This window comes from Pipra filicauda, unplaced genomic scaffold (genome assembly GCF_003945595.2).
Source record: "Pipra filicauda isolate LSUMZ 115617 unplaced genomic scaffold, ASM394559v2 scaffold194_size2289513_pilon, whole genome shotgun sequence".
In the NCBI taxonomy this organism is placed as follows: domain Eukaryota; kingdom Metazoa; phylum Chordata; class Aves; order Passeriformes; family Pipridae; genus Pipra; species Pipra filicauda.
In genome coordinates this window covers 1,917,599-1,943,739 of record NW_024104303.1, presented here as the reverse complement: position 1 = coordinate 1,943,739, position 26,141 = coordinate 1,917,599, and the positions used below count along the sequence as shown (strand labels likewise).

General features: G+C 44.4%; 1 protein-coding gene across 17 annotated transcripts in view; it reads left to right on the top strand.

Moving 5' to 3' along the window:
* TOPORS (TOP1 binding arginine/serine rich protein, E3 ubiquitin ligase) overlaps positions 1–26,141 on the top strand; it is a 56,361-nt gene that overhangs the window by 18,825 nt on the left and 11,395 nt on the right. For 2 of the 17 annotated variants that reach the window (XR_005563214.1, XR_005563216.1), the window contains 9 exons: positions 938–3,127; positions 3,871–3,929; positions 5,931–6,173; positions 7,339–7,423; positions 8,984–9,069; positions 10,334–10,485; positions 11,221–11,401; positions 18,904–19,589; positions 21,244–24,690. Coding sequence is in view for 1 of the 17 variants with exons in the window: in XM_039380404.1 (XP_039236338.1) it covers positions 19,428–19,589; positions 21,244–24,216 (3,135 nt within the window). In the remaining 16 variants the exon portion in view is untranslated. Of the gene's footprint in view, positions 1–113; positions 3,128–3,870; positions 3,930–4,474; positions 4,536–5,930; positions 6,174–7,338; positions 7,424–8,924; positions 9,070–10,330; positions 10,486–11,220; positions 11,402–18,903; positions 19,590–20,739; positions 20,822–21,243; positions 24,749–26,141 lie in introns of those variants that run through there. The other 15 variants (XR_005563226.1, XR_005563215.1, XR_005563219.1 and 12 more) reach the window with 15 other exon arrangements.

The window sequence follows — 26,141 nt, the reverse complement described above, 5'->3', positions numbered from 1 at the left end:
AAAAAACTCGTGGGTTGAGATAAAGACAGTTTAATAGGGAAAGTAAAAGTCACACACAAAGCAAAATGAGGAATTTGTTCACTGCTTCCCATGGGCAGGCAGTAACAGAAACATCCCTGTGTTATCAACCCTGTGTTCAGCACAAATCCAAAACATAGCCCCATACTAGCTACTATGGAGAAAATGAACTCTATCCCAGCCAAATCCAGCACAGAGGCCACACTCTTCTCCTCAGCTTTAGGCGCCTGCATAAATGTTGACAAAGTTTTGCACATAACCTGAAGCATTTTTAGAGGAGGTGCCTCATGTGATCTGGAGTGCTGTCCATCTCTGGTGCCTCCATACAGTGTCAATCTCATTCAAGACAGGCTTCAAGGTTATACCTGCTGGCCTCCTTCCCCTACCAGCACCCATCCCAGCAGGGGTAGTAGCTGGGGTCTTTCTCTGCCAAGGAGAAGGGGAGTAAGGAGCTGATGCTGCACTACCCCAGTGCTTGAGGTTGATGCCAGACAAAAGGTAGCTGGTGCCCAGGCAAACAGCTGAAGGCTTAGTTTTGCATTACGGGCTGTTCAGACAGAGCTTTATTTGCTCTTTAGCTTATGCCAAATAGGGAATTCCTGTGGGGAGTAGACACTCAAACTAATGTTTGCCCCTGGGCTGAGGATGTGGGGACATTAAATGGCCAGTTTCAGGACGACCTTGTGCCCCTGTGTAATAGTCACAGAGATCAGTGGAGATGCGGCTCCCCTCCTCCTCTTCCTCAGTTTTCCTACTCTGTTGTCTCAGTTTCTTCATCACCCTCTCCTCTTCACCTTTCTCCTTAGTCTGCACAGATCCATATGGCTTTAACAGAATATCATTAACCTGCAGCACTACAGAAGGCTGGTGCTTTCTTAAAAACCTGCCACTTTCTATTTTTACCCTCTCTGAAGTACAGGCGCCTCAGACCAAGCTGAGGGGGCTGACCTGCTGCTGTGAACTGATCTTGACTGCTCTATCCCTGCACAAGTCTTATCCTGCTGGTGCTTCAGAGATGCCTTGGACTCCAGGTTGTACCTTTTCAAACTGTGGTCCCTTAAGAAATTTGTACAATACCCTGCCTAAAATGGGTAGGAGGAAACTTACCTTTTCAGATATGCATATGCAAATGAGGATGCTGTGAAATTTGAATAAGAGTATGTGGTTTTGCTCTGTTTCTATATTTCAAATTCCCTTCTTGCCCCATCCTCATTTATTTTTTCTCCTGGTTTCACAAATGTTGTGAGAAATGAGCTAATTTGCCTTTACGACACAACGTGTTACAACACAGGTGTACTTGTACACCCCCCCCAGCTCATTGTAAGTTTGTGTTGTTCACATGCCTTTTTAAGCAAGAGTCTGATAATAGTTTGCATCATTAAAAAAAAAAAAAAAAAGACTCTCCTTTTTTTGTTTCCCTCAATCTAAGTTGTATTTTCCTCATTTAATGTCTGGATAAGCAAATATTCACTGCTTTCATTTCATGTTGTTGCTTTCTATTCAATGATAATGATATATTTTCATGTAGTACTATGGCATATAAATTGGGATGAAGGGAGTGTAGATTGTTTTCTCCTGCAGGCTGATTGCAAACCTTCTCAACATTTACCAGTCATTGTACTGGCAGCCAGTTTAATCACATATTCATGGTAAGGGAAAGCACACTGGGCTTCAAAGATACTTACAAACTGCCTTTTTGTGAATGTCAAGTTATTTTGCCTCAGAATTAAAAAAAAAGTCTTAACACTATGAGATCCAGCTGGACACCCAACTTTCCAAACTCCAGGAATGCTAACATTAAAATTTGAAATTAAATGAAAACCGAATCTTTAAACCTTACCAAATCATCAAGTTTCATCTTGAAAGCTATCTCAAATGTCTAAAGTTCAAAACTTGTAGATTGTACTGGTGTGACTGAAAAACTTTTTTTTTTTTGCAGCAGATTTTCGCTTCAGTGTTCAAACTCTGGAGCAGAGGAACATAAGGCATAGTACCAGATTTGGGCATTTTATATATCCTCTAGTGAAAATTGCTTATATAACTTGAACACGCAGTTCATGCCTTGCAGTATCATCCTGACTCTGAGGACTCACCATGGTTGCTGGCTCCCAAAACCAGGCTGTTCCATATTGGCTGTTTAAATGTCTAAAGTACATTTATTAAAAAAAAAAAGTACATGGGCAGGTGGTTGCTTACCTGGAAATAACTCTGTGTTTACAGAAAGCCGTGGTTTGAGGGACCTTATTACTTACTACAATTTATTTCTTTCATGAGCTGGTAGGTACAAAAAAGGCTTCTTTTTCTTCTTTCTCCAGCTGCAACATAATGAAGTGGCACACATCAAAATCTGCATTTCCACTGCATACAAGGAGCAAGCTTTGCTGTACACAGGGCTCAGCTGTCATGGAAGAAAGACATGACACTGAAGTGACCACACACCGTTTTTTATTCTCTCCCTCACAATCTCTGCTGGATCTGGTGCATTCTCTTTATAAGAAACTGCTATTACAGTAGGGTGTCACTTCAATCCCTGTTCACAGGCGTTACTTCATAGTTTTTGGTTGGTTTTTTTTTTCACCATGAGATAATTAAAACGTAAGAACAGACAATTTTGGGATGGTTAAGTAAAGCCTTTGAGCTCTTTGTACTTCTGTACAAATTTCCAGGTAAATTTTTCAGTGCAGAAATCTGTTCTTGCCTAGGGGTCATACTCCAGTTCCTGCAGTCCCTGGGTCAGAGTGCTTTTTCTGATTTCATCCCACCAGGGAAAGCATGGGTTGTCTCAGTAGTGTTCATGCCTGCCATGAATCTCTTATTCCAAGGTCCCATGTTTCTACACTTAGGGCTGTGGGCTCTGAATATGTTGCAATGAAGGACCTGAAGCTGCCTAGGATCACAAAGTGAGGCCTTGTAAGCTTTGAAATGCCTCCCAAAGGGTACTACAAGGATCCTTGTAAATACTGTCCTGCTACTGTCCCTCTGAGCAGGATGGAGTCATCGCTGGTTTTATTGCTCTCCTTTTGAGGCAATAGGTACAGTCATTGTGTGGAAAGGCTGGAAGCTGTGATCTTATGACCTAAACGGACAATCTGCATGAAATTCTTGAAAGGTGAAAAGTTCTCTATGCGTGATTTTATCTATTAGTGAGTGTGGAAGGTTTTCACTGCTGTCCTTGCCTATCTTTGAAAGCATGTGATTTAATTTCTTCCTGTTATCGAGATTTTTGCTCCTGCTTTTTCCTCCTCACCTTCCTCCTTTTGTACATGGCTCCTGCTTCTGATGCAGCTTGTATCTGCTTTATACAACCCTTGCTGTCTTACCGTTCAAAACTGCCTTCAGTCTTGATAAGAGCACAACAAAAAGCAAAGCACATCATGGCCACAGACCAATATTGCCTCATGGAGCATCTTTGAAGTAACAACCTTGGTTTCTCACTTTGCTTAACAGCTTCTGTTTCAGACCCTTTTGACCCAGTTTTCACAGAGCTTGAGAACTCATCGCCCGCTTTACTTGGTGTCTGCTATACAGTTCACTCTGTTCACTGATTTCCAGTTGACCTTTCCAGTTTATCTTGCTTCTTTGCCACCAGTCAACCAAAGGGCAGGCACTGAATATGTTTAAGGCAGCAGGTTGCTAATGTGGGCACTGTTTGGCCAGTGGATGTGCATCCCTGCAGCAGTGTGAGGAATGACAGAAGGATGTACAGCTTGCTGGTAGAAGGCAGCTGATTTCAAAGCTTAAAGGCTTTGCATATTAGAGTCTGTGCCAAGAAATATTAAATATTATTCCATGTTCAGAAATAAAACCCTGCAGATGATACTGAATGGTATTTCTCTGTATCTTCCTTTCCAGTTTTTCCCAAAGAACTCCTCAAGGCCAGCGTGTAATTTTGGAAAGATTCAGTCCCTTCTGTAAGTGACTGCATACTGTACCTATCTTGTCTTTTCAATTATGATGCTAGTTTAGACTGTATATGTTCTTTCATGTCCTGGAGACTGACCCTGTGTGATTTTGCTTAGAGAATAATAATTAATTTTATTTTAAAATTAATCTAATTTTATTCTTTTACCCTTAGAACATGATTATGTTTGAAAGTAGAACAGCTCACTGGATTCCAAGAACTGGGTGGCTTAAAGGGGCAGTTATGGAGGCTAATCCTTTACTTTCCAAGTTGCTGACTCAATTCCCATTCACACAGTAGTGAGCAATGTTGCCATCTGACAACTGCCTGCAGCTCACATCAAAACGAGATGGTGATTTAAGGCCAGTCTTTGGGGCTGAAGGGAAACTGAAGGGAAGAAAAAAACCCAGAAAGACCCTCTAATCTCTACTGCAAGTTGGGACCCTGTGGGCACCCTTGGCTGAGTACCAAGAACTGAGATGAGAGATACACACATGGCATTCTGCTTGGAAAAAATCCTTATCTCAGTGAGTAAACTCAGCCCATCCTTCACAGGTCATGGTGTGACTCAGCCTTCAAGATGCTTTGCAGCAGCAATGGCCCAACTAGCCAAATGGTAATGTTAAAATGTGGTGGATGCTGGGTGCTTTCAGTTACATGAGAGTGTGTAATGGGTCAATTTTCTTTTAGAAAAAAACTCATGTTTAAAGAAGTCTGTAATTTCTGCAAAAATGCATGTAAATCTATTGGCATTCCTGAAAATCCCTACGTCTTCCAAGTGTAACACACTTCAAGACTTTTCAGGAATGAGGAAACAAAATTTGACCTCTTAGATGAATCAGCTTCCATGTTTGCAGTGGCACTACAAGATTTGGGATACAGTGCCATTAAAAGACTGTATGTGTTACCTCCAGAGCTTGCCTGTAATGAGAATATTGCTGATTTCATACCTTGATTTCAAGTTACTTATAAGCTGCATAGGTCTGCTAGGAGATTAAAATATTGGAATGAATGGAATGGGCAACACAGGGAAAATATTCAGCAATCCCTGACTTTCATAAAACAGAGACTTATCTGCAAAAATATCTTTTCAATCACTTGTAATTACAGCTGTCCACTGATAACCTCAGGACCAGGATTAGACATTAGATTAAGGCCATCAGGTGTGCTGGATTTTACAACTTGGCTGATTTAATGAGTTACTTCAATAGGTATTATAATTGATGTGAATTAATTTCTTCACTGCGTGACCAGATCTCCTTGTTAGAAGTCATGTTCCCTGATCTGGCAGACAGTGCAGCCTGGAAGATCAGTTCAACACACAAGGCTAAGCCATGGGAAAGCATCTTTTCTTAAGCAGAGATGTAGTTCTACCTGCTGCTTAAATACTACGCTATTAATTCTCTAATTCACAAGGGTGTTAGGGGATGCTGTCCAGTGTTCAGGACAAACAAAATCAAAGTTTGTTACAGTATTGATCTTCTCTGAGTGAAAAAACAGAGCAGAAAACCCTACCTCACTTGAAGCTTGCCCATCTCCTCACTCTTGTGTCCTCCCACATTTTATTTAGAGATACACAATTCACATGCCAGCTGTCCCTTGCGAATGGTTAGTGGCAAATGCAGTTCACCTCCAGATAGACACTCCTTCTTTTGCTAGCTCTATCCCGACACAGGAAAAGACAAACATGGCACTTCTGGAGGATTTGGGAGTGGAGGGATCCAGAGTCAGTGTTGGAAAAGAGAGGTGTGAGATGAAACTATAAAGCTAACAACATGCCTTTTTTTGTTCAATTTTCAACTGTCCTACTGTAGCATCAGCAGACCCTGATGAAAGGGTGAAAAAAGCTAGAAAAAAGCTAGGGTGTTGATTTCCAGTGTCAGTTGAGTCTCTGTCCAGGAAACAGAAAGTATTTTATAAAATATGCCTTTGCAGGTGCTGGAATATGTTGGGCTTTGTTACTGGTAAAAAATACCTTCTTGATTCTTTGTTACCCTTGTTCTCATTATAGAGTAAATGGGAGTTTTTCTCTGAACAATGGAGCTCACCTGATAATTTTGAAACATTTGGACAGTTTTGTTGCAAGTTGCTATTTTCAAGCTCAGTAGGAGGATATACAATACATGACTGATACATAACTCTTAGCATGAGGCACCAGAAACAAGTCAAGAAGGCAAAATGGAGAGCTAACTTGCTGGTTATACTTCATATGCCAAATGTTCTTCTCAAAACCGGAAGGCATGAGACATGAATGGTAAGATTTGTCTGTTAAATTCCATTGTTCTCTTCCTCTTCACACATTCAGTTTAACAACAGCCATGGTTTAAGATTAATTAGATTAGTTTCACGTATTTTGAAAGCCATGGAAAGATGAAGAGCAGCAAACAGATAAGATGCTCAGGAGAACCCCACTTTCCATTTCTGGCTTTGAGGTTGCATCATCCATTTCCACCTCTCCGCCACACATTCCTTATGAAAAACCCATTAGTTCAGATTGCTTTTTTGAGAAAAAAGCTTTTGTTTCAGAAGACAAAACCTCCTCACTGCACCTGTGCAAGAAATCCATGATCCTTGCCTGTTACAAACAGCTTTTGTACATTCAAGGCTGGGCAATTTCACGGAGAAAAAGTACAGATGATGTCCAAACTCAGGCAGTGGATACACATATTTTCCCACCAGTGCTGAATCTGAAATCACTGACAGATTTTAGAGTTAGTGTTGGCCTGGTGTAGCAAAAAAACCCTTACAGGTCTTACCCTCGAATGTCTGCACTCTCATGCTGGCATAAATGCAGTGATGATTTATGCCTGATTCACATTTTTAAGGCACTCAGAAGAAATTTGAGAAGAAAGCACTGAGCAATAATTCATTGGGCCCATGGGTGAAAATCAAGACACCAGAATATTCAGTAAAAATTAGATGGCCTGGGATGCGGTGGGAAACCTAGTTGTCCAGTTTAAGACAGATATCTAACTCTTGGATGGCTTATAAGACGTGATGTCTGTCTTGGTTCTCACATGTTGACCTAATCAGTTTCATACCAAAGTAATTCAACTTATTCACGCAGGCATGAGAGGAGAATGAGGTCTTTAAATAGTTAAAGATTTGTAAACATTGAGTATAAAATAGGTGTTATCTCCTGGTTTTTAGTTGTTAGTTCTTTCTGCTACCTGAATGCCTCATTCAAGGCTTTTAGTAGTATTAAAATACAACTTCTACACTATAGAGTAAGAGTTTGTTGCCTCTGCCTGTCTTACATGTGCTTCAAAACCTTTGTTTTACTATTTCCAAAGGAAGATTTTTAGCAAAAACCTGACTTCAGTTTGAGTTTTTAAATTTAAATTTGTCATAAAATGTACTTAAACTTATTATAAATGCAGCAAAGTAAGAAACAGGCTTTTTTCTTTTTTTTTTCCAAGGTCTTGGCTTTGTGTCTGCTGAGCTAATGGTGTCAGGAAAGCGAGTCAAACTTTAGCTGGTGAAGATGGACTTGTTTTCTCAGGGGTAAGTGGTTTCAAAAGTCTCTACTGGTGCACTTTGCTCCCTGGCAGGAGTGGGGAGCCATGCCTGATTTAATTTTGGCAGTTCTCTACATTCACATGCATACCATCAGTCTTACTCTATTTTTCATTTAGTCCTTTCACACAATATAGCAGGGAAAGAAGCATTTCTTTTAGCGAAAAACGTGATTGTTAACACATGAATTATCAGCAGCCTGCAAGCACAGCTTGCTGTCTTCCAGAGCTCACTTCTGTGTAGCAACTGACATTGCCCATTTAATTCAGCACTGACTTTATACAGGTTTCTAAAGCATCACTTACAGTTTTGTTATCTGACTTCAATAGCAAAAAACAACATAGGTGACCTATGTTTAACTCAAAAGAAGTAATAAAAAAGCATATGCTTATTAAGCAACAATATAGGAATCCTAATAAGCTATTTCTACAACTGCTTCTCAAACTAGAAGTATGTATTCTTCAAATGAGCGTTGGGTACTCTTTTCCCAGAAGCCACTTAGTACTGTGGCTGAGAAAAACAAATTGGTCAACAATGGAATGCAGTATGAGGAATGTTTTGAGATGAAGTTATGTTTCTTTCCTCCTCCTGGGTAAAAGCTTCCTAATCTGAATTTGTCCAAATTAAAATTGGCAGTGCAATCAATGTACTGATTCACAGACTAACTGTGGGTGACTCTTGTACAAAACCCAGGAGTTTATACCAGTCTACTGAGATTTGTCTTAAAAAAATATGATTTTCTGAGCTTTTATTATTTCAAGAAATTGGAAAAATACCTTTATTATTCATTCAAATGTAAAATAATTGATCTGAGATATAATTACCTTATAAAGCATATTAAATGATGTATTTTTACATAGACTTTAATACATATCAATATACTGCCTTATGTCTGGAAAAGTAATGAAATAGTTGTTTCTGAATTCCCAAGTCTGGGCTTCATTCTGTTGTAAAATCTTTCTTTTTATCCAAAGCCAAAATTCCTTGTGCAGTTGTTTTTTTGTTAGTGTTGTTGTTGTTTTGTTTTGTGTTGTGTTTTGGTTTTTTTTCCCACTGGAAGTCAAAATTAATGGACCATTCAGAAAGAATCTTTCCTCTGTAAGGAAAGATGCAAATCAATCATCTGCGTGCAGCTGATGTCCCCACATGATCACTTGTGCTCAGTAGACTACAGGGCATGGAAATACACCCCTATCTGCTGACCTGCTTATTCTTCGGGAGGACAGCTTGTTATTGCCTATCTGGTGGAGCTGTCTCCCTTCCTATCCTACTCTCAAACCAGGATTGTTCACTGTCCATCTTACTCAGATTTTTAAATATCAGACTCATTGTCTTTCAGTGTGGGGCAGTGCACTGTGACACCATAGGTTCTATCTTCTGTTAATCTCTGCATTCCTCCACTGTCACCCATTTACAGCCTACTGTTCCCATCACAGTTGTGGCTGTCTCAGTACAGTTTCAGAAGGCTTTAATAAAAATTATACGTTAGCTGTTTTTTTAAGGCTCTTTAAAACCCTGTCTGGCTTGGAACATGCTCTGTTATTATAGGAGGACTGTGGTTGGTTGCTAGCTCTCAGAATGCTTGTGAGCACAGAAAACTTTCTTACCAGCTCATCTCTTCAGCTCCTGCTCAGGTAAACAGGCATGACTGTATTTCCCTTCGTTTGTTCATTTTGCAGCAGTTCTACATAAGACTGTAAATTCTAAGGGATGTGTGCTGCCTTTTACACTCCCTCAAAAATTTGGTTATGTGCTATATTTACACTAAAAACAGTGTAAATATACTCTGTTATTTCCTCTAACAATAGTTCTGACAGACTCCTTGAAGCTGTTACCTGTGATGTGCTTTGGATCAAGCCTAATGAACTGCAGTTATTTGAGGGCGAGCTTATTGTCGACACCTTTGTCACCAGACCAAATCCCTTGGTTCTTTACAACAACCCTCCTGGATGCAGTAAATAAGATCTGTGGGCAGTGGCTGGATGATGCACTGCCTGAAGTCAGGCATAATAGTTTAATTGACTGGCTTCTGATTCGGTATATTTTGAATAGGTTAATCCTAATAATCTATCAGCACAGAAATGGAAATAAGGACTGAAATGTTAACATTGCCTAGTTTAGTTATGTTGAGGTGAAATACCCAAACAACTTCCCTCTGTGCAGAAGGGAGCTCAGCGTTACCAAGGCAAGGGTTGTTGATTTGAAGTAATGGACTTTCTTCTTTTAATCAGTGATGAGATGCTAAAAAGAATAAATATATTCAGCTGCAAATTTCACACAAAATGTAGTCCACAAACCTTTGGAATACAAACAGTGTAAAAATCCAGTGGGAAGCAGGCTAGCTCCAAGAAGTACAGCGCCCAATTTTGTGTGCTGTATTGTACCTTAGAGTATGAGCCCTTCTTGGAGAGATACAGTAGCTGGGTAAATCTCATCCCTTGTGCTGACAAGTCTCATCTTGCAAACAGGGTATGATATGTGAATTTAAGATTTAGTATGTATCACGCAGTGATACATAAATACCGATTAATAAATTGCAGCCCTGCAAGGATTTTAGTTTGTAGCATGTTTGTAGCTAAGATTTAATTAGTTGGCTTTACATTCTGAATATGGAAGTTCAGCACACACTTTTGTATGTGAATAGTCCCCCTGAAATCAAGGGGAACAACTATCAAGGTCATAGCAAGCTTCTTGTCTGCCACCAATGTGAAGCCTGCTGCAGATGTTTACACAGAGTATGATTTTTAAAATTGCATGCATTTATTTACTCTGATAGAATTATTTGCCCCAGGTCAAGTGAGTAATTTGTGTGGATCTAAGATTTAATCTCCTAAGGGAAGTCTCCTTTTTAATTCTTATCCTTTATCCTGTTCTCCAAATTTCTCCTTCTTCAAGTAGGCACTTCCACATGCTGCAAAATGTATTGAGCACCCATAGTTACATCTGAAAAATGTCAACAGAGAACACAAAATGCGTTTTCCTGTGTTTGAGAGCCTTTTTAGTAATTTGGAGTGGCAGCAGGATGACTGCAGCTGATGCAAAAGGAAAAGGTATGGTTATTAAGCCGCATAGGTAGCAAATTATCTCAATAGTTCATATTTAATCTTTTTTTCTGTTTGGGTTCTAACGCTGGCAACTGAGCTCTTGGTTCATGATAAAAAACCAATATATATTTAGTCTTAATTACAGTTCATCACTTCACTCTTTTAGTAATTTTGATTATTTTGCTACTTGATTCAGCACAAGAATAGAATCAAGTATCATTTGGAATGGAGGACTAGGAAAATAACTCCACCAAAAAAAGAGTTTGTTGAGTAAAAATGTGTTGTCTTATTGCCTGTAATCAGTAACACTAGAAGTGTGGAGGAAGTAAATGCTGTCCCTGTCTGCTGGCAATGTTGTGCTCTTAGCTGCTGATATAATTTTAAAATAATCCTTATCTGAGTGAAAGAAAATTCCTTCTCCTTTTCCTCAGAGTGACTGTTGTCCTAAGTGTGATATGTGCCATGGACGAGGGAACTAAAGGAACTTACTGCTTCTGGTTTTCCATCTTACCAAGTTCAGAAATCACTTTCAGAGCAATCCTGTTTAGTCACAAAGCTGTCTGCAGTTCAAAGATTATTGTGACATTATTATTATTAGAAATCACTGCAGGGACAACTTGCCAAATGAACCATTAAAAGCTAGCCAGAGTCACTGAACCAGAGTAAAATTCATTAACGGCTGCTTGGGGCAACATATGGTCTTGGAAGGTCTTTATCTTTTTAACCATTTGTCTCTTCCAGTGTCTGTGGCAGAGCCCTCCACTTCTCTTTCTATCTCATTTGAATGTGAATAGCCATTTCAAAACCTGCAACTTCCTTTTAGTGACAAGCTCATTTAGTGTCACTGTTCAATTGGACCATGTACTGACATGCAGAAATTTGAATTAAAGGGAGAAAACACCTTTTACTACTAAGGAAAATGGTAAGTTCTTCTCTGCTTTGAGACCTTTTCTTGAATCATTTTGGCTGTTGCTCTCCCCTATGTAATCTGAGCACCTCTCTTGTGGCTGTTGTTTTTGAGGCTGAGGTTTCAGAGGTGCTAAACCATTTTTATTTCAGATAACCAAAAAAAAAGGAGGTCGAAACACCGTTCCTGTAAATGGAGTTCCCACAATTAGAGCTTACGGTTCAAAATCTGAGCAGCAGCTTGCCTGTGCCTTATAGCATGTGCCAACACTGCCGTCTAGCTTCTGCAAGGGTTTTGTGCGCTTTTGCTTCTCGATTGCTTGTGTTCGTGTGTTAACACAGCTTTGCTGAGCCGCTGTTGGTGAGCCAAGGTCCTGTAGTATTGACTTCTGTTGGGATACACAGAATCATTTGAAGTGGTCACAGCACGAGAGGAGGGATTGAAGATGACAGCAGCACACAGTAGAGGGGATCTGAAGTGGCAACACATAAAAAAACCTGCCAGTCTGTATTTGGAGATAAGGAAATTAAACCCATCTGTCCACAAGGTATTTGCCAGCACCACAACTCAGACAAACCAGTTCTAGGCCTGTTCAGTGTTTCTAATCACAAAGCACTTGTAAAGTCCTTGAACAGGGCCTTCTGACATGTCACCCTCAAACATGTCCTTTGGGCTCAGTGTTGACTTCTGCATTCCTGTGTGTGTCTTTCTCACCCTTATCCTTCTCTGTCTCATACCATGCATACATTTTTTGACTCTTTCACCATGGAATATGTACCTTTTGTTTCTTGGTCTGTGGTGACTTGGGAACTACTTGCAGTCTGAAGTCCTGTCTTTAGGTTTAAATGCATTTTACCTCTGGTCATCTTGGGATTTTAAAAGATTGTTTGGTTTCCATTTACCATGAACTTGTGTGTGTTTACCAAAATTTGTATTTATATAGCCTTTAGGCTATAGGTAGTATTGCATATATAATAGAGAGGCTAAAGAAAGCATATAATTTTTATTAAGCAGGCAGAGAGCTCTATTAAACTCTAGTTTGAAACTGCACAAATCCTGCATTTTCAAACAGCATGCAGTGCAGGGTTGTAATTATGTTCCAGCTTCCTTGGTGGGGTAACGTGTAAGAAATTGATTATCATCATATGTTAAAGTGATTTAAAGCTGAATTTAGCCCAGAGTGGTCCAAATAATGATTTTGTTTCTGATTGTTTTCAGTAGCCTTCCCTAAATAACTCAGCTACAACATTAGAATCATAGGATCATAAAGGTTGGAAAAGACCTTCAAGATCATCAAGTCCAACCTTTGACCAATTGCCACCCTGTCAATTAGACCATAGCACCAAGTGCCATGTCCAGTCATTTCTGGACACTTCCAGGAATGGTAACTCCACCAATTCTGTGGGCAGCCTGTTCCAATGCCTGGTCACCCTTTCAGTGAAGAAATTCTTCCTGATGTCCAACCTGAACCTCCTCGGCACAACTTGAGGCTATACTCTCTCCTCCTTTCACTAGTTACCAGGGAAAAGAGGCTGATCCTTACCTGGCTACAATCTCCTTTCTAAGTAGTTGTAGAGCGTGATAAGGTCTCATGCGAGCCTCCTTTTCTCCAAGCTAAAGAAAGCCAGCTCCTTCAGCCACTCCTCATATGACTTACTCTCTAGCACCTTCACCAGCTTCATTGTCCTTCTCTGGACTTGCTCCAGCACCTCAGTGTCTTTCTTGAGGGGCCCAGAACTGGACACAGGACTTAAGGTGTGGCCTCCCCAAGTATAGACGGACTGTTACTGCCCTGGTCCTGCTGGACACACGATTTCTGATCCAAGCCAGGATGCCACTGGCCTTCCTGGCTATCTGAGCACACTGTTGTCTTGTGTTCAACTGGCTATCAATCAGCAACCCCAGGTCCTTTTCTGCTGAGCAGCTTTCCAGCCACTCTTTGCCCAGCCTGCAGCGCTGCCTGGAGTTGTTGAGGCCCAAGGTCAGAACTGGCACTTTACCTTATTGAATCTCATATTGTTGGTCTTGGCCCATTGATCCAGCCAGTCCAGATCCCTCTGCAGAGCCTTCCTGCTCTCCAGCAGATCAACACTCCCACCCAGCATCAGCAAACTGACTGCAGGTACACTAGATTCCCTTGTCCAGATCATTGATGAAGATATTAAACAGGACTGGCTGCAATATCGAGCCTTGGGGAACCCCACTAGTGACCAGCTGCCAACTGAATGCAGCACATTCACCACCACTCTCTGGGCCCGGCCATCCAGACAGTTCTTTACCCAGCAAAGAATGCATCTGTCCAAGCCACAGACTACCAGCTTTTCTGGGAGAATGACATGGGAGACAGTATCAAAAGCTTTACTGAAGTCCAGGTAGACAATACCCACAGACTTTCCCTCATCCGCTAGGTGGATCACGTTGTCATAGAAGGGGATAGGTTGATCAAGTAAGACCTGTCTTTCCTTAACCCATGCTGGCTGGGCCCGATACCCTGCTTGTCCTGTACATGCCATGGGATCATATCCAAGATAATCTGTTCCACAGCCTTCACTGGAACCAAGGTTAGTTATCCTTACATATTCTTATCAACCTTATAATTATCATGTATCCATGGGTACTGCTTCATGTTAATGAGGTAAGGTTGTATTTCAAAGAGAATCTTTTGTCTCTGTTGAAGCAGATGTTAGTATTGCTGAATATCTGGCTGAATCAATTAATCATTTCATTAAATAGAAGTCCTCTTAGCTATGCTAATCAAAACCATGCTGTTCACAATTTTTCCAAACAACCTCCTGAAACCTAAACAAACAAACAAACCACTTCAAGACTAATAAACCAGTCTTGCTCTGATATATAAGCTATGCTTTCTTAAAAAGGATTAAAAAGAAAAAAAAGATCTGAGGGGTATTTCATCAGCATTATGCATATATTCCTTTAGCCATCTCTGGTGATCTTATCTGAAGAGTTAAAGCTGCCTAAATGTAGTTATTTGCTGTACCATTTTCAATGTGACAAGAAACACATACTTTTTGTTCTGAACCACATCTTCATGGGTGAGGAGAGGATGATGGATGCTGAACACTGGGTCAAAGCCCTTCTCATGACATTCCAGAAGCAAGTTGAGGGGGTTTCTATGTGCTTCTTGACTTCTGTGAGTCAGCACATGAGCACAATCTGAACAGAGAGTTTGAAAGGGAAGGAAAGGTGGAATATATAAGCTAGATGATAACACTGTGAGCAGCTTCACAGACAGATTCCTCAGAGAGAGGTAGATCAGTTTATTAAGAAATGAAACAACTGGTATCAAAACTTCACAGGTATGGTTTAAGCCCAGTGGGCAACTAAGCACCATGCAGCTGCTTGCTCACTCCCCCATCCAGCAGGATCAGGGAAACAATCAGAAGCATAGAGGTGAAAAACCTTACAGGCTGAGATAAAAATAGCTTAATAGGTAAAGCAAAAGCCATGCACGCAAGGAAAGTAAAACAAAGAATTTCTTCACCATTTCCCATGGGCAGGCAGGCGTTCAACCATCTCTAGGAAAGCAGAGATGCTTAACAGTGCTTAACTCATGCTTAACAGTGAGTTGGGAAGACAAATGCCATCCCTCCAAATGTCCCTCCCTTCCTTCTTCTTTCCTCAGATTCATATGCCAAATATGATTCCATACGGTGTGGGAGACGCCCTGGATCAGTTGGGATCACTTGTCCTGGCAGCATCTCAACTTCTCCCAACTTGTGCACCACCAGACTCCTTGTGGGTGTGGTGGCTGAGGAGCAGAAAAGGCTCTGTGTAAACACTGCTCGGCAGTAACAAAAACTACTTTATATTATCATCAATGTTTTCAGCAAAAATCCTAAACACAGCCCCATACTAGCCACTATGAAGAGAATTAACTCCACCCCAGCCATGATCAGTACATTCTCTACCCCTTCTTTCATATAATTTATGTCATGCTCTAGTCCTACATTATTCAATACAATCTCATTAACACCTCCCATCCTCTTTCCAGCCTTTGATATAATACACAGACATTGTTCCATTAGTCTATGGACCACCTCTGCAAATGTCCATCAAATGCCCACAGATGTCCACAAAATGTCTGTTGAATTCATTTACTCCATGACTTTGGGCTCCATCTGTTCTAGTGGTCACTCAGGACAGGAGAGGTGGTGTGCTGAGTGGAGTTACTGAGCACCAAAGCCAGCTCAGGTCAGGTCACCGCTGTGCTGCAACTGTTTCTTCTAAGGCTTCTCTCCCCCATTGGTTTGTGTGGTTCTTGTTATAGTAACTCAAAATATGGCTTACAACAATTTAAAGACACACGTATTACAATGTCTACCCCTGGTCCTTTCATGCCAGGTTATAGGGTTTAGTATAATAATAAAGTCCTCCCCTTCTAGTCTGGGTGCAACAAGGGGTTCCAGCTATAGTAATTAGTCTCTACCATGGACTTCCATGGGATGCAGAGGGATAGCCTGCCTGACCATGGCCTTCACCACGGGCTGCAGAGGAATCTTCTCCAGCACATCAAGCACCTCCTCCCCTTCCTTCTTCTTCAGGGGAAGGACCCCTCACACTCTTCCCCCTGCACTGTGGACTCATCCACAGGTTGCAGTCCCTTTGACTCAACTCATTGGAGTTCCAGCCTGTCCAATACAGAAGCAAAGATACAACAGCAGTGCTCTGGCCACCTGCCAGCCCAGGCACATCGCCAGGCTGTTATCAGAGTGTTCCCAGCCACAGCAGGCTGAGGTGATAACCAGCACAGCACAGCAGTGACCAGCCACTAACAAGCACTAGATTGCTATACACAAGTGAGCAAGCCCCATGGCAAGCACAGAAGCCTGCTGGTTAATAATTAAACAGCAATAAGAGCTGAACATTTCACCTAGCACATTCAAATAAAATCTGTCATTATCGGAACTTGCTGAGCCCCACACTGTGTCCCAAAAAAGGACTGTCGTGTTTTAACCCCAGCTGTCAACTACACACTCCATAACTGTTTGCACACTCCCCCACTGTGAAAGAGGGAAAAGAATTGAAAGGGTAAGAGTGAAAAAACTCGTGGATTGAGACAGAGACAGTTTAATAGGGAAAGCAAAAGTCACACACACCAGCAAAACAAAATGAGGAATTTGTTCACTGCTTCCCATGGGCAGGCAGGTGTTCAGCCATCTCCAGAAAAGCAGGGCCTCATCACATGTAACAGTGACTTGGGAAGACGAATATCATCACTCCAAACTTCCTCCCCTTCCTTCTTCTTCCCCCAGCTCTATATGCTGAGCACAACACCAATACAGTATGGGATATGCCTTGGGTCATTTGGGGTCAGATGTCCCAGCTGTGTCCCTTCCCAATTCCTTGTGCACCCCCAGCCTCCTTGCTGGTGGGGTGGGGTGAGGAGCAGCAAATTCAGCTGTTGCTGCTGCTGCGTCCCCGAAGTCTTGCATGGCACCAGCCTGCGGTGCTGCTAAGCAGGCTTGGGAGGGATGCTGGGGAGTATTTTGCCATCTCGTGGCAGCTCGCAGGTAAACCATCTCTGCGTGATCACGAACACTCTCTACCCAGAAGGAACAAGCCAGAAAGGCTGATTTCCATAGCGGTGGCTGCAAAATGACACTTGAAAAGTTTGCAGCAGAGCAGAGCAACCCGTAAACCTACAATGATGAATACCTTGGCTGATACGCCCACATGCAGCTCCAAGTGCTTGCCAGCGGTGGAACCTGAGAGGAAGGTTGAGAAGACAACAGTAAAGAGGCCACAGCTTGGGGGTCAGAGGCTGTTTCTATCTCCTGCTCTTGGTGTCGTGCTGCTGGAGGTGTCCAGCTAGCCAGGGAAAGGAAAGGCTAACTACAATCTGGTGACTGGTTGAACACCACAGCGTGGACAACAGTGCACTGAAGCTGAGCTCTTATGGTATGAACAGTGAGGGCTGATCCAGCCAAACAGCTTTGGTTCTGAGAAAGTCAGTGGAGAGGCAGAGAGCCTGTCAGTGTAGAAACCTTTGGAGGGGCACTGACAATTTTCAGGTATTTGCAGGGTGATGCAGCTAACATGGGAGATGCTAAAGAAACTCAGTCTGAGTCTCCTGCTGACCTCCTTTCTCAGGGGAGCTGTTGCTGCTGTGCCCAAAGGGCTGTGTTCCCTTGTGCCAGGGCGTACCAGAAAGAGGGCTGGGGGTTGTCCCCGGACAGGGACTGTAGGTCTCACTGTCAACAGCACGGGCACTGCCAGTGCTGTGGCTGCTGCTCAGGAGGACATGAGACTGGAACCCCTCCACACTCTTCCTCCCACAAAGCTGCTGGTGAGGAAAACCCCTGCTGCTGATCAAGGGACCCCAGAGGATATGATGGCACAGGAAAAAGGTCCAAGCCTCTCCAGAGGAAAGTTTGTCCCCAGCTTCAATAGGTCTGTGGGCGGGATGAAGTGCTGCCAGTCTGTGTCAGCAGTGGGAGAAGAGCCAGTAGACTTCTGTTCTTCCCAGCTATGTAGAAAACCAGCACCTAAAAGAGATCCCTTTTACTTCCAGAATGGCTGCCTTTCAGCTCATAAATGATAATCCACTATGAACAGCCTGGAGTACCTTCCATCGTTTCATTTCAGTGACCCAGACATAGACTGTCCAAGTGGGCCCCACTTTGCCTAAGAGCTGACACACACACACAGCAGTCAGGAAGCTGACAGAGTATGACCATTCTGGATGCAAATCCCTCCTAACATGCCAGTGATGGGAGTGGGTAAGGGTCTCAATGCCAGCAAAGGGCAGAGGTGACAGCGAGGGTCTCAGCTCCAGCCACTGGGGCAGGACTGGTATGTGTGCCTCAGGTGCACCTACTGGGGGAACTGAGGGGAGTAAAGCGAGTGAATCCAGCATGCAAAGCAGGAATGCAGGTCACAGCCCACATGCCTGCTGCCGCCTGCTGTGGAGACAAGAGTGGTTGCATCTCCCCCAGGCACCAGGGAAAAGTATTGGGGCTGGGGATGTCACTCCTGAACAGAGGTGGGCTACCTGGCTAGCAGGAGGCTCTGAGTCCAGGCAGAGTGTGAGGCACATGCCTGTGCTGTTACCTGGGGATATCTGCGGGAGTGGGGCACCTGTTGAGAAGTGTGTGTGTTTGCTCCTGAGCAGGAAGCTGGACAGCTGGTGCGTGGGAATGACTAAAATGGCTCAGGATATGGGGCAGGGTTATCACACTAACAGAAGGGCTGTGCTGGTACTCTGGGGATCTGTGAGTTATGCGTGCTTTTGCGAACATCAATCCATACTGGCTGCAGAAAAGGGACGTGGCTGGCTGTGCTCACGTTCTACACGAGTCCTACTACTAATACATGTATGTGCTGTGGGAGGCAGTGCCTCATCTGGGAGGTAGCCTACAGAGCTGGCCTTGTCTGTGCTTTGGCATATGTGTCTCTCACAGGTAAAAATCAGTAAGATGAGGTCTTCTCCTAAGAACTGTTTATGATTTATTTACCTCTTCTCTCCTAAGTGCTATTCATGCTTTATTTGCCGCCAGACTACAGGACTCCTCCAGCCTTCACTCTGCATCCTCGGAGACAACACCAAGCCCCGGTGGCCAGTGCCCAGGGCCAGTGCCCAGGGCAGTCCCTGGGCCAGGAAGCCGCTCTCCCGCTGCCCGTAGAGAACGAAGCCCCAAGAGAGCATCACCACGGCAGCCAGCGCCTGCAGGACAAAGCGCATCGCGCGCTGGCGGCCACACTGCCGGGAGTCTCCCCCTGCTTTTATCCACCAGCGTCCGCTGCCTCCACCGAGAGGTGCTCCCAGCCCTGCTTCCCCCGGACACAGGGCAGGGCATCTGCCGCCGCCCGCTACCGAGCTCGCCCCAGGCGGCACAGGGCGCTCGGTCCCTCAGCCCCGGCGGCGCCACCGCAGCCCCGGCCTGCGCTCAGCGGCGGCTCCGCCCCGGAACACGTCATCGCCGGGCGCGGATATGACGGGACGGCGGCGGCGCCTCTGTCCCGGCAGGGCTCGGCGCTGCTCCGCGCCTCGGGAGGAGCAGTTCCCGTGGCAACGCCGCCCATGGCGGACCCGTCCCGGCGCCTGGCGGAGGCCGCCCGCCGCCGCCGCCGCCCGCTGGGGGAGGAGCGGCGGGAGCCTCCTGGCGCCGGGCGCTGCCGGACCCGCCACAGGCTGAAGGCGGCCGCGGCACTGGCCCGCGCAGGGAGCGAGGGACCGGCGGCGGTGAGTGCGGGCCTGGGGCGGGCGGGGGCGCCGAGCCCTACGGGTAGCTGGTCGGGGGCGTCCCCAGGGGAGGGAGCGGGCAGGGAGTGGTCCCGCAGCGGCCCGGGCGTGCCCCCAGGCCGTGAAACCCCGCGGGACGCGGGCCTCTTTGTAGCTGCCGCGCCCGTGTCCCTGCACTGGTGCTCCCCCGGCCCCTGCGTGTCCGGGCGTGTGTCCCTCTGGCCTGCACGGCGCGCTTGGTGCCTGGTGTCCCGCCGGCGGGGAACGCCTGCTCCCGGACTTGCTGCTAAATGCGGGCTTATCAGTTTGGAAGTAGCGTGGCGACTTATTCCCGCTGAATTATAATGCCTTAGAATAACGCCAATGCCTAAAATAATTTTTGGGAGGATAGATTGTTTTGTTTTTTTTTTACCCATGGTTGACATCTGTAGTGGTTTAGCCTCAGCCAGCAACCAAGCCCCACGCAGCTACTCACTCACTCCCCCACCAGTGGGATGGGGGAGAGAACTGGAGAGGAAAAAGCCAGAAAACTCGTGAGTAAAGATAGTTTAATAGGGAAAGCAAAAGCTGTGCACACAAACAAAACAAACCAAGGAGATTTTGTTCACTTCGTCCCATGGGTGGGCAGATGTTCAGCCACTTTCAGGAGAGCAGGGCCCCATCATGCGTAACAATGACTTGGGAAGGCAAACACTCCGAATATCCCTCTCCTTCCTCTTTCTTCCCTCCACTTTATATACTGAGCATGATGTCATGTGGTCTGGAGTATTCCTTTGATCAGTTTGGGTCACCTGTCCTGGCTGTGTCTCCTCCCAGTGTTCCGTGCATCCCCAGCTTCCTAACCAGTGTGGTAGTACAAAAAGCAGAGAAAACTTTGGCTCTGTATAAGCACTGCTCAGCCGTAATAAAACATCTCGATATTATTAACCCTATATTCAGCAAAAATTCAGAACGTAGCCCTGCACCACTAGTCACTGTGAAGGAAGTTGATTACCCCAACCAAAACCAGCATGACAACCTGATTAGATACAAAGGCAGTGTGTACCTGAGGATGGGTATAGGAATGACACCTGGTTGTTTCTGCTTCAGTCTTAAAGACAAATACTTATTTTGACAGGAACACATCCCTGGAGGTTGTCTAATCCAACAAGCTGTGTATAGTCCAGCATGAGTGCCCAACGAAAGAGGGTCAGGGCGTTCAGAAACAGGACAGGTCCAGCAGAACTTGGAAGGTGATAATATAGCTTGAGTGCAATTACTTGTTTTGACTGGTTTCTCTTAATGTACAGAACGAACTGTTCTTATATTTGTCATACATAAATGCTAGTCTTTTGGAGCTGTGTTTTGGAGGATACCATGTAAATCATAAACTTACTGACCACATCGAAGCAGTTACTTAAGAATGGGGAAGAAGACAGTCCTGCCTGTTACCTTCAAGTGCTCTTTAAAACTTGCAGCACTGAAGAACTAGGTCTCACTGTGAAGAGAAGCCTGACAAAGTAGTTAGGTCATGCTGCGTCTTTGTTCAGCATTTCCTTAGAGCTACTACTGAGTTTTGCAACGTTAAAAGTGATTACTATGGGTTTCCGCATCTAGATGGTAAGATTTTTGCTTCTCTGTCATATCAATCGTCTTTTATTTCTGTCTTTTCTAGAACATGACTTCAGTAGATAAAGAGTTTGCAGAAGACAGCAACTTTGCACCAAAAGCCAGCACCAGCAAGCTGCCAACAGATGCATCTCCTGACTCCAAATGCCCCATCTGCCTGGATAGATTTGACAATGTTGCGTATCTAGATCGCTGCTTGCATAGGTTCTGCTTCCGCTGTGTCCAGGAGTGGTCAAAAAACAAAGCAGAATGCCCCCTCTGCAAGCAACCGTTTTTTTCCATTTTCCATACAATTCGTGCTGAAGATGACTTTAAGGAGTATGTACTCAGCCCTTTAGAAAACAGCTCTTTTGCCAGCCCTGATGGCCGGAGATTTCGTTACCGTACTACCTTAACAAGGGAACGCCGCAATCGCAGTTCCCCTTCCCGAAGGATGCTGTCCCCTCCAGATAATGGGATGTTGTTTGAAGAGTTGTCAAGCGAACCAGTGCGTCACAGACACCGAGAGATTCATCAGATGATGAGGAGGCTGGCCTCAAGGAGGCAGGCTAGCGCAGAGGGCAGATCTCTGCGGCAGATTCAGGAGGAGGACATGATCAACTTCCGCAGAGCCCTCTACCGTACTGGTGTGCGTATCCGCGGCATTCAGGATGGCGGCCGCTATCGAGACATCTCCGCAGAGTTTTTCCGCCGCAACCCTGCCTGCCTTCACCGGTTGGTTCCTTGGTTGAAGCGAGAACTTACAGTCCTGTTTGGTGCCCATGGATCTTTGATTAATATTGTACAGCACATAATCATGAGTAACGTGACTAGGTATGATCTCGAAAGTCAGGCCTTTGCTGATGATTTAAAGCCATTTTTGCTGAATCGGACAGAACACTTCCTGCATGAATTCATCAGTTTTGCTCGTTGTCCTTTTAACTTAGAAGCATACGATCAACATGCCAATTATGATTGTCCTGCACCATCATATGAGGAAGGAAGCCATTCAGACTCATCAATTATTACAATATCTCCAGATGTGGCATATTCTCAAGGGCCAGATAACAGTTCGTCTGTACCTGGCCTTGGTCAGGCCCCCTGGGATGATGAAACTCCAGGACCTTCCTATTCCGTTTCAGAAGAGGTTCGTGCAACCATAGCTTCTCCTTTGGAGTCATCGGAAAGTTCTGATGAGGACTCTGCTACAGGGAGTCAAAGAACCAAACTGCAGACTCAGTTACAGGCTAATGTTGACTCAAATGACAGTGGCTCTTCCTCAGACAATTGTGTCATTGTTGGGTATGTAAAGCCATTAGCTGAGAGGACACCAGAAGTGGTTGAACTGTCCTCAGACTCTGAGGAATCCATCAGGGAAGAGAAAAGGGAGGATGTCAAGAAACAGCGGCCAGTCCAGTGTCACAGCTGGAGTGACAGTGAACGAAGCAGGAGCTTCTCGCCGTGTTCCCCAACGTATAAGGAAGATGCAGGTAGTTGTAGAAGCTGTTTATCTCCTACAGTTGAGAAGACAGAGTCAAAAGAAGATGAGAAGAAAAAATGTAAGGGAAAAGATCTGCCTCCACAGGACTTGAGCTGGAGCCCCTCTCCAGGGAGTGACACAGTGTGTTCCCCTTGGAATCACAGGAAGGGAAAGTCTAGAAGCCCACAGTCCTGTTCACGGAGCAGTCGAGGCAGTCATGGCCATCGGTCTAGGAGGGAGCACCATAGCAAAAGCCAACTTAAAAGGAGACGATCAAGAAGCAGAGATAGCAGCAAACACAGGAGCAAAAGAAGCAGTAGAAGGTCGAGGGCTCGTGACAACAGAGCCTCTCTGAAAAGCCAGAGGGGCTCTCTGAGTGGTGAGAGCACTCCATCCAGAGAATTAAGCAGATCACGATCATGTAGCAAAGGCTACAGTAAAAGGAGATCAAGAAGTAGAGACAGTGATCGGTATTATGTAAGAGACAGTTATCAAAGTAGACATCAGTGGGGTTCTGCTTTCTGTAGTAGAAAGGTGTTTGGGGATAGCTATGAATCCTCCAGTAGGAGGAGGACACGATCTAATACTCTCTATTCGAGGCAATCTGCTAGTCCAGAATACAGGATACGGTCATTTATTGAAAGGACAGACCTGCATAGCCAGAGGGGACTCCATGAGAGACACTATTACTGTTATGAAAGATGCAGGTCAAGGAGTCGGTCGAGCAACAGGTCAAGGACTCCTTCTGGAGGAACTGACAGAATGAAAAGCGAAAAGCCTGGTGGAAAAAGGAAGTACAAAACTCGCCACCTGGAGAATGCATTCATGGAGAGCATAAGTCTAGAAAGAGAAAATGACCCCAAGAAAACTTCCTCAAAATTCAGTGACTGCTGCAAAAATGAAGATAGCCCATCAGACAATCGAGCAAGTAATGAGATAAAGCGTAAAAAAAGGAAGAAGAAGTTGAGGAGTCCAAGTGTAGAGATAGTCTACGAGGGAAAAGCAACAGACACAACGAGACATCTTAAAAAAAAAAAGAAAAAGCATAAGAAGAAACACAGGAAACATCACATCAGTAACTCAGCACATTCTTCTCCAGTGGTGATTACAATTGATAGTGACAGTAGCAAGGAGCCAGAAAGTACTGAATGGGACAGCAGTATTACATGGACAGGCACAACTCTGAAAAATGAGGGGGGAAATGAGTCTCCATCTTCTTTCCTGAGGACAAGATGTGAGGAAACTGGAGAAGCAGACAAAAAGTACAGTATCCCTACCACAAGGGAAGACTTAGATGGTGACATTAGAAATCCTGATGTCAAACTTCAAGGAACAGCAGCTGATCAGAGTGTTATCACAGCAGATACCAGCAGTAACACCTCTCACACAGAAACTGTAACCAGCTATGTTCAGGAAGCACCAGCAGCGCCTTCCAGTCAACTATCTTCCCCCAGGATTTCCTTCCCAGAGCATCCAGAGAGACAACCATTGATACTAAGACTGCCAAAGAGACTTGTCAACAAATCCTCTTGGTTTGGTTTCCCAGAAGAAAAAATGTAGCACACTTTCCATGGAACATTTCTTGAAATTGTGAATTTAACTACTTTTTTTTTTTCCCCTTAAGAACTAAAATATCGGGTAGGATTTCTCTCTGTTAAAAGATGTCTGGGAAATGTGTAAAACCTTTGAATGTGTATGCACTTTTGAGTCAAAGAAGATAGAGTATTGCTAGTATGTAACTTTAAAAGGTTTTTTTTGGAAGACTGTTTAGAAATTGTAATTTTATAAAGCCATCCACAGTATTTCAAAGTTTTGCTTAAACCAAATGACAGGAAAGGAGCCCAAACCAAAAGCCAGAAAATTAATTTTATGGGGATTGCCCTTCTTAGACAAGGGAAAAAATGTTTGGTTCATAAGAAATTATTCAGTCTGAATTCCAGCATCATTTCAATTTCTTTGGTTTAAGCTGATCTCTGCTGAAAAGTAGTCAGTGATTTCTACAGAGATCCTCAGAGGACTTCTAGTAATTTCAAGGTAAGCTATGTCAAAATCTGAATAAAGCAATAAGACTTCTTTTTTTTTTTTAAACATATTTAATATGTACTATGTGTTTTGCAAACAGAGCATTTTTCTTTTGGTTTTGGGTGTCTTACCTATACAGACCACTGGATGTTTGTGCAGTCAGGAGTAGTCTAGGTTGGAAGGGACTTCAGAGATTTTCTGGTCTCTTCCTTCACTGAAAGCAGGAACTTTGATCAGATTGCTTGGGATTTTTTCAGTTTTTAAGTTCTCCCAAAACTGGATGGCCCCTTGTGCTACCCCTTCTAACATTTGAGTGTTCCCTTGGGAAATATTTTTTTTTTCAGATTTATTTTCTTTTTATTCTTGTTGTAGCCTTGTGTCCTGCAGCTGTGCTGCTCTCAAGGAGGCTGTTTTTCCTCTTCTCTATGCCCTACCACTGCATACTTGAAGACATCTACCTTGTCTGTAGCCTTGGCAAGAGAGCAGCTGCTCTCTCAACCTCCTTGCAATAGCCAATACTCACCCACCTCAGCACACCCTGGGTGTCCTGCTGCGTTTATGTGCAAGGCACAGGGCTCCAGGCAGAGTCTTGTTCTCCAGCTTTGTCCCTTATCTGTGCACACAGCAGTAGCTCTTAGGGCTGGATGAGAAAGATGCCTTCTCTCTCTCCTGTATGACTGCCTTCATGAGTTTGGTGGGTTTGACCTTGGCTGGTTGCCTGCCATATACTCTCCAAGCTTCTCCATTGCTTTCCTTTCTCCACAACACCGGGGACAAAATAAGATGAGAAGGCTGGTTTGAGATAAGGACAGGGAGATTACTCTCACTGGCCAGATAGCCTCGGGGGCAATTAGTGTCTTCTGTTGCCAATGGAAAATTGAGTAGGTGGATAAGAAACAAAGACAAAACTAAAACCAATTCCCCCTCCCTTCTTCTCATCTTCACTCTTTCATTCTAGGCTCTTCTACCTCTTGCTCTCCATCTGTGCAGAAGGATGGGTTATGGTGTTGTGGTCAGTCCATAACACTGTCTTACTCCTCATAACTCTTTACACTGTTCCTCTGCCCTAACATGGGCCCTTTCTACAGGGGTGTAGTTCTTCAGGAACAGACTGCTGCAGCTGCCAGAAAACCTGCTCCTATGTGGGCTCCTAAGCACAGGCTGCAGATCCTGCCAGGCAGCTGCTCCTGTGTGCAATCTCCATGGACTGTAGCTTCCTTCAGGGGATGTCCACCTGCTCCAGTGTGGGGCTCCTCCGCAGGGAGCAGGTGCGGTTCTGCTCCACTGTGATCCTGCATGGGCTGAAGGAGACAGCCTCCCTCACTGTGGTCTTCATCAGCCCAGAGTGCCCAGGCTGTGGTGAAGGGCTGCTGCTGCCTGACCAGTCAGCAGAGGTTGGCTGAGCCTGAGAGAGAGTCAGGAGTGATGGCAGTCAGTCCCCTCCACTCTTGCCCCTGAGAACA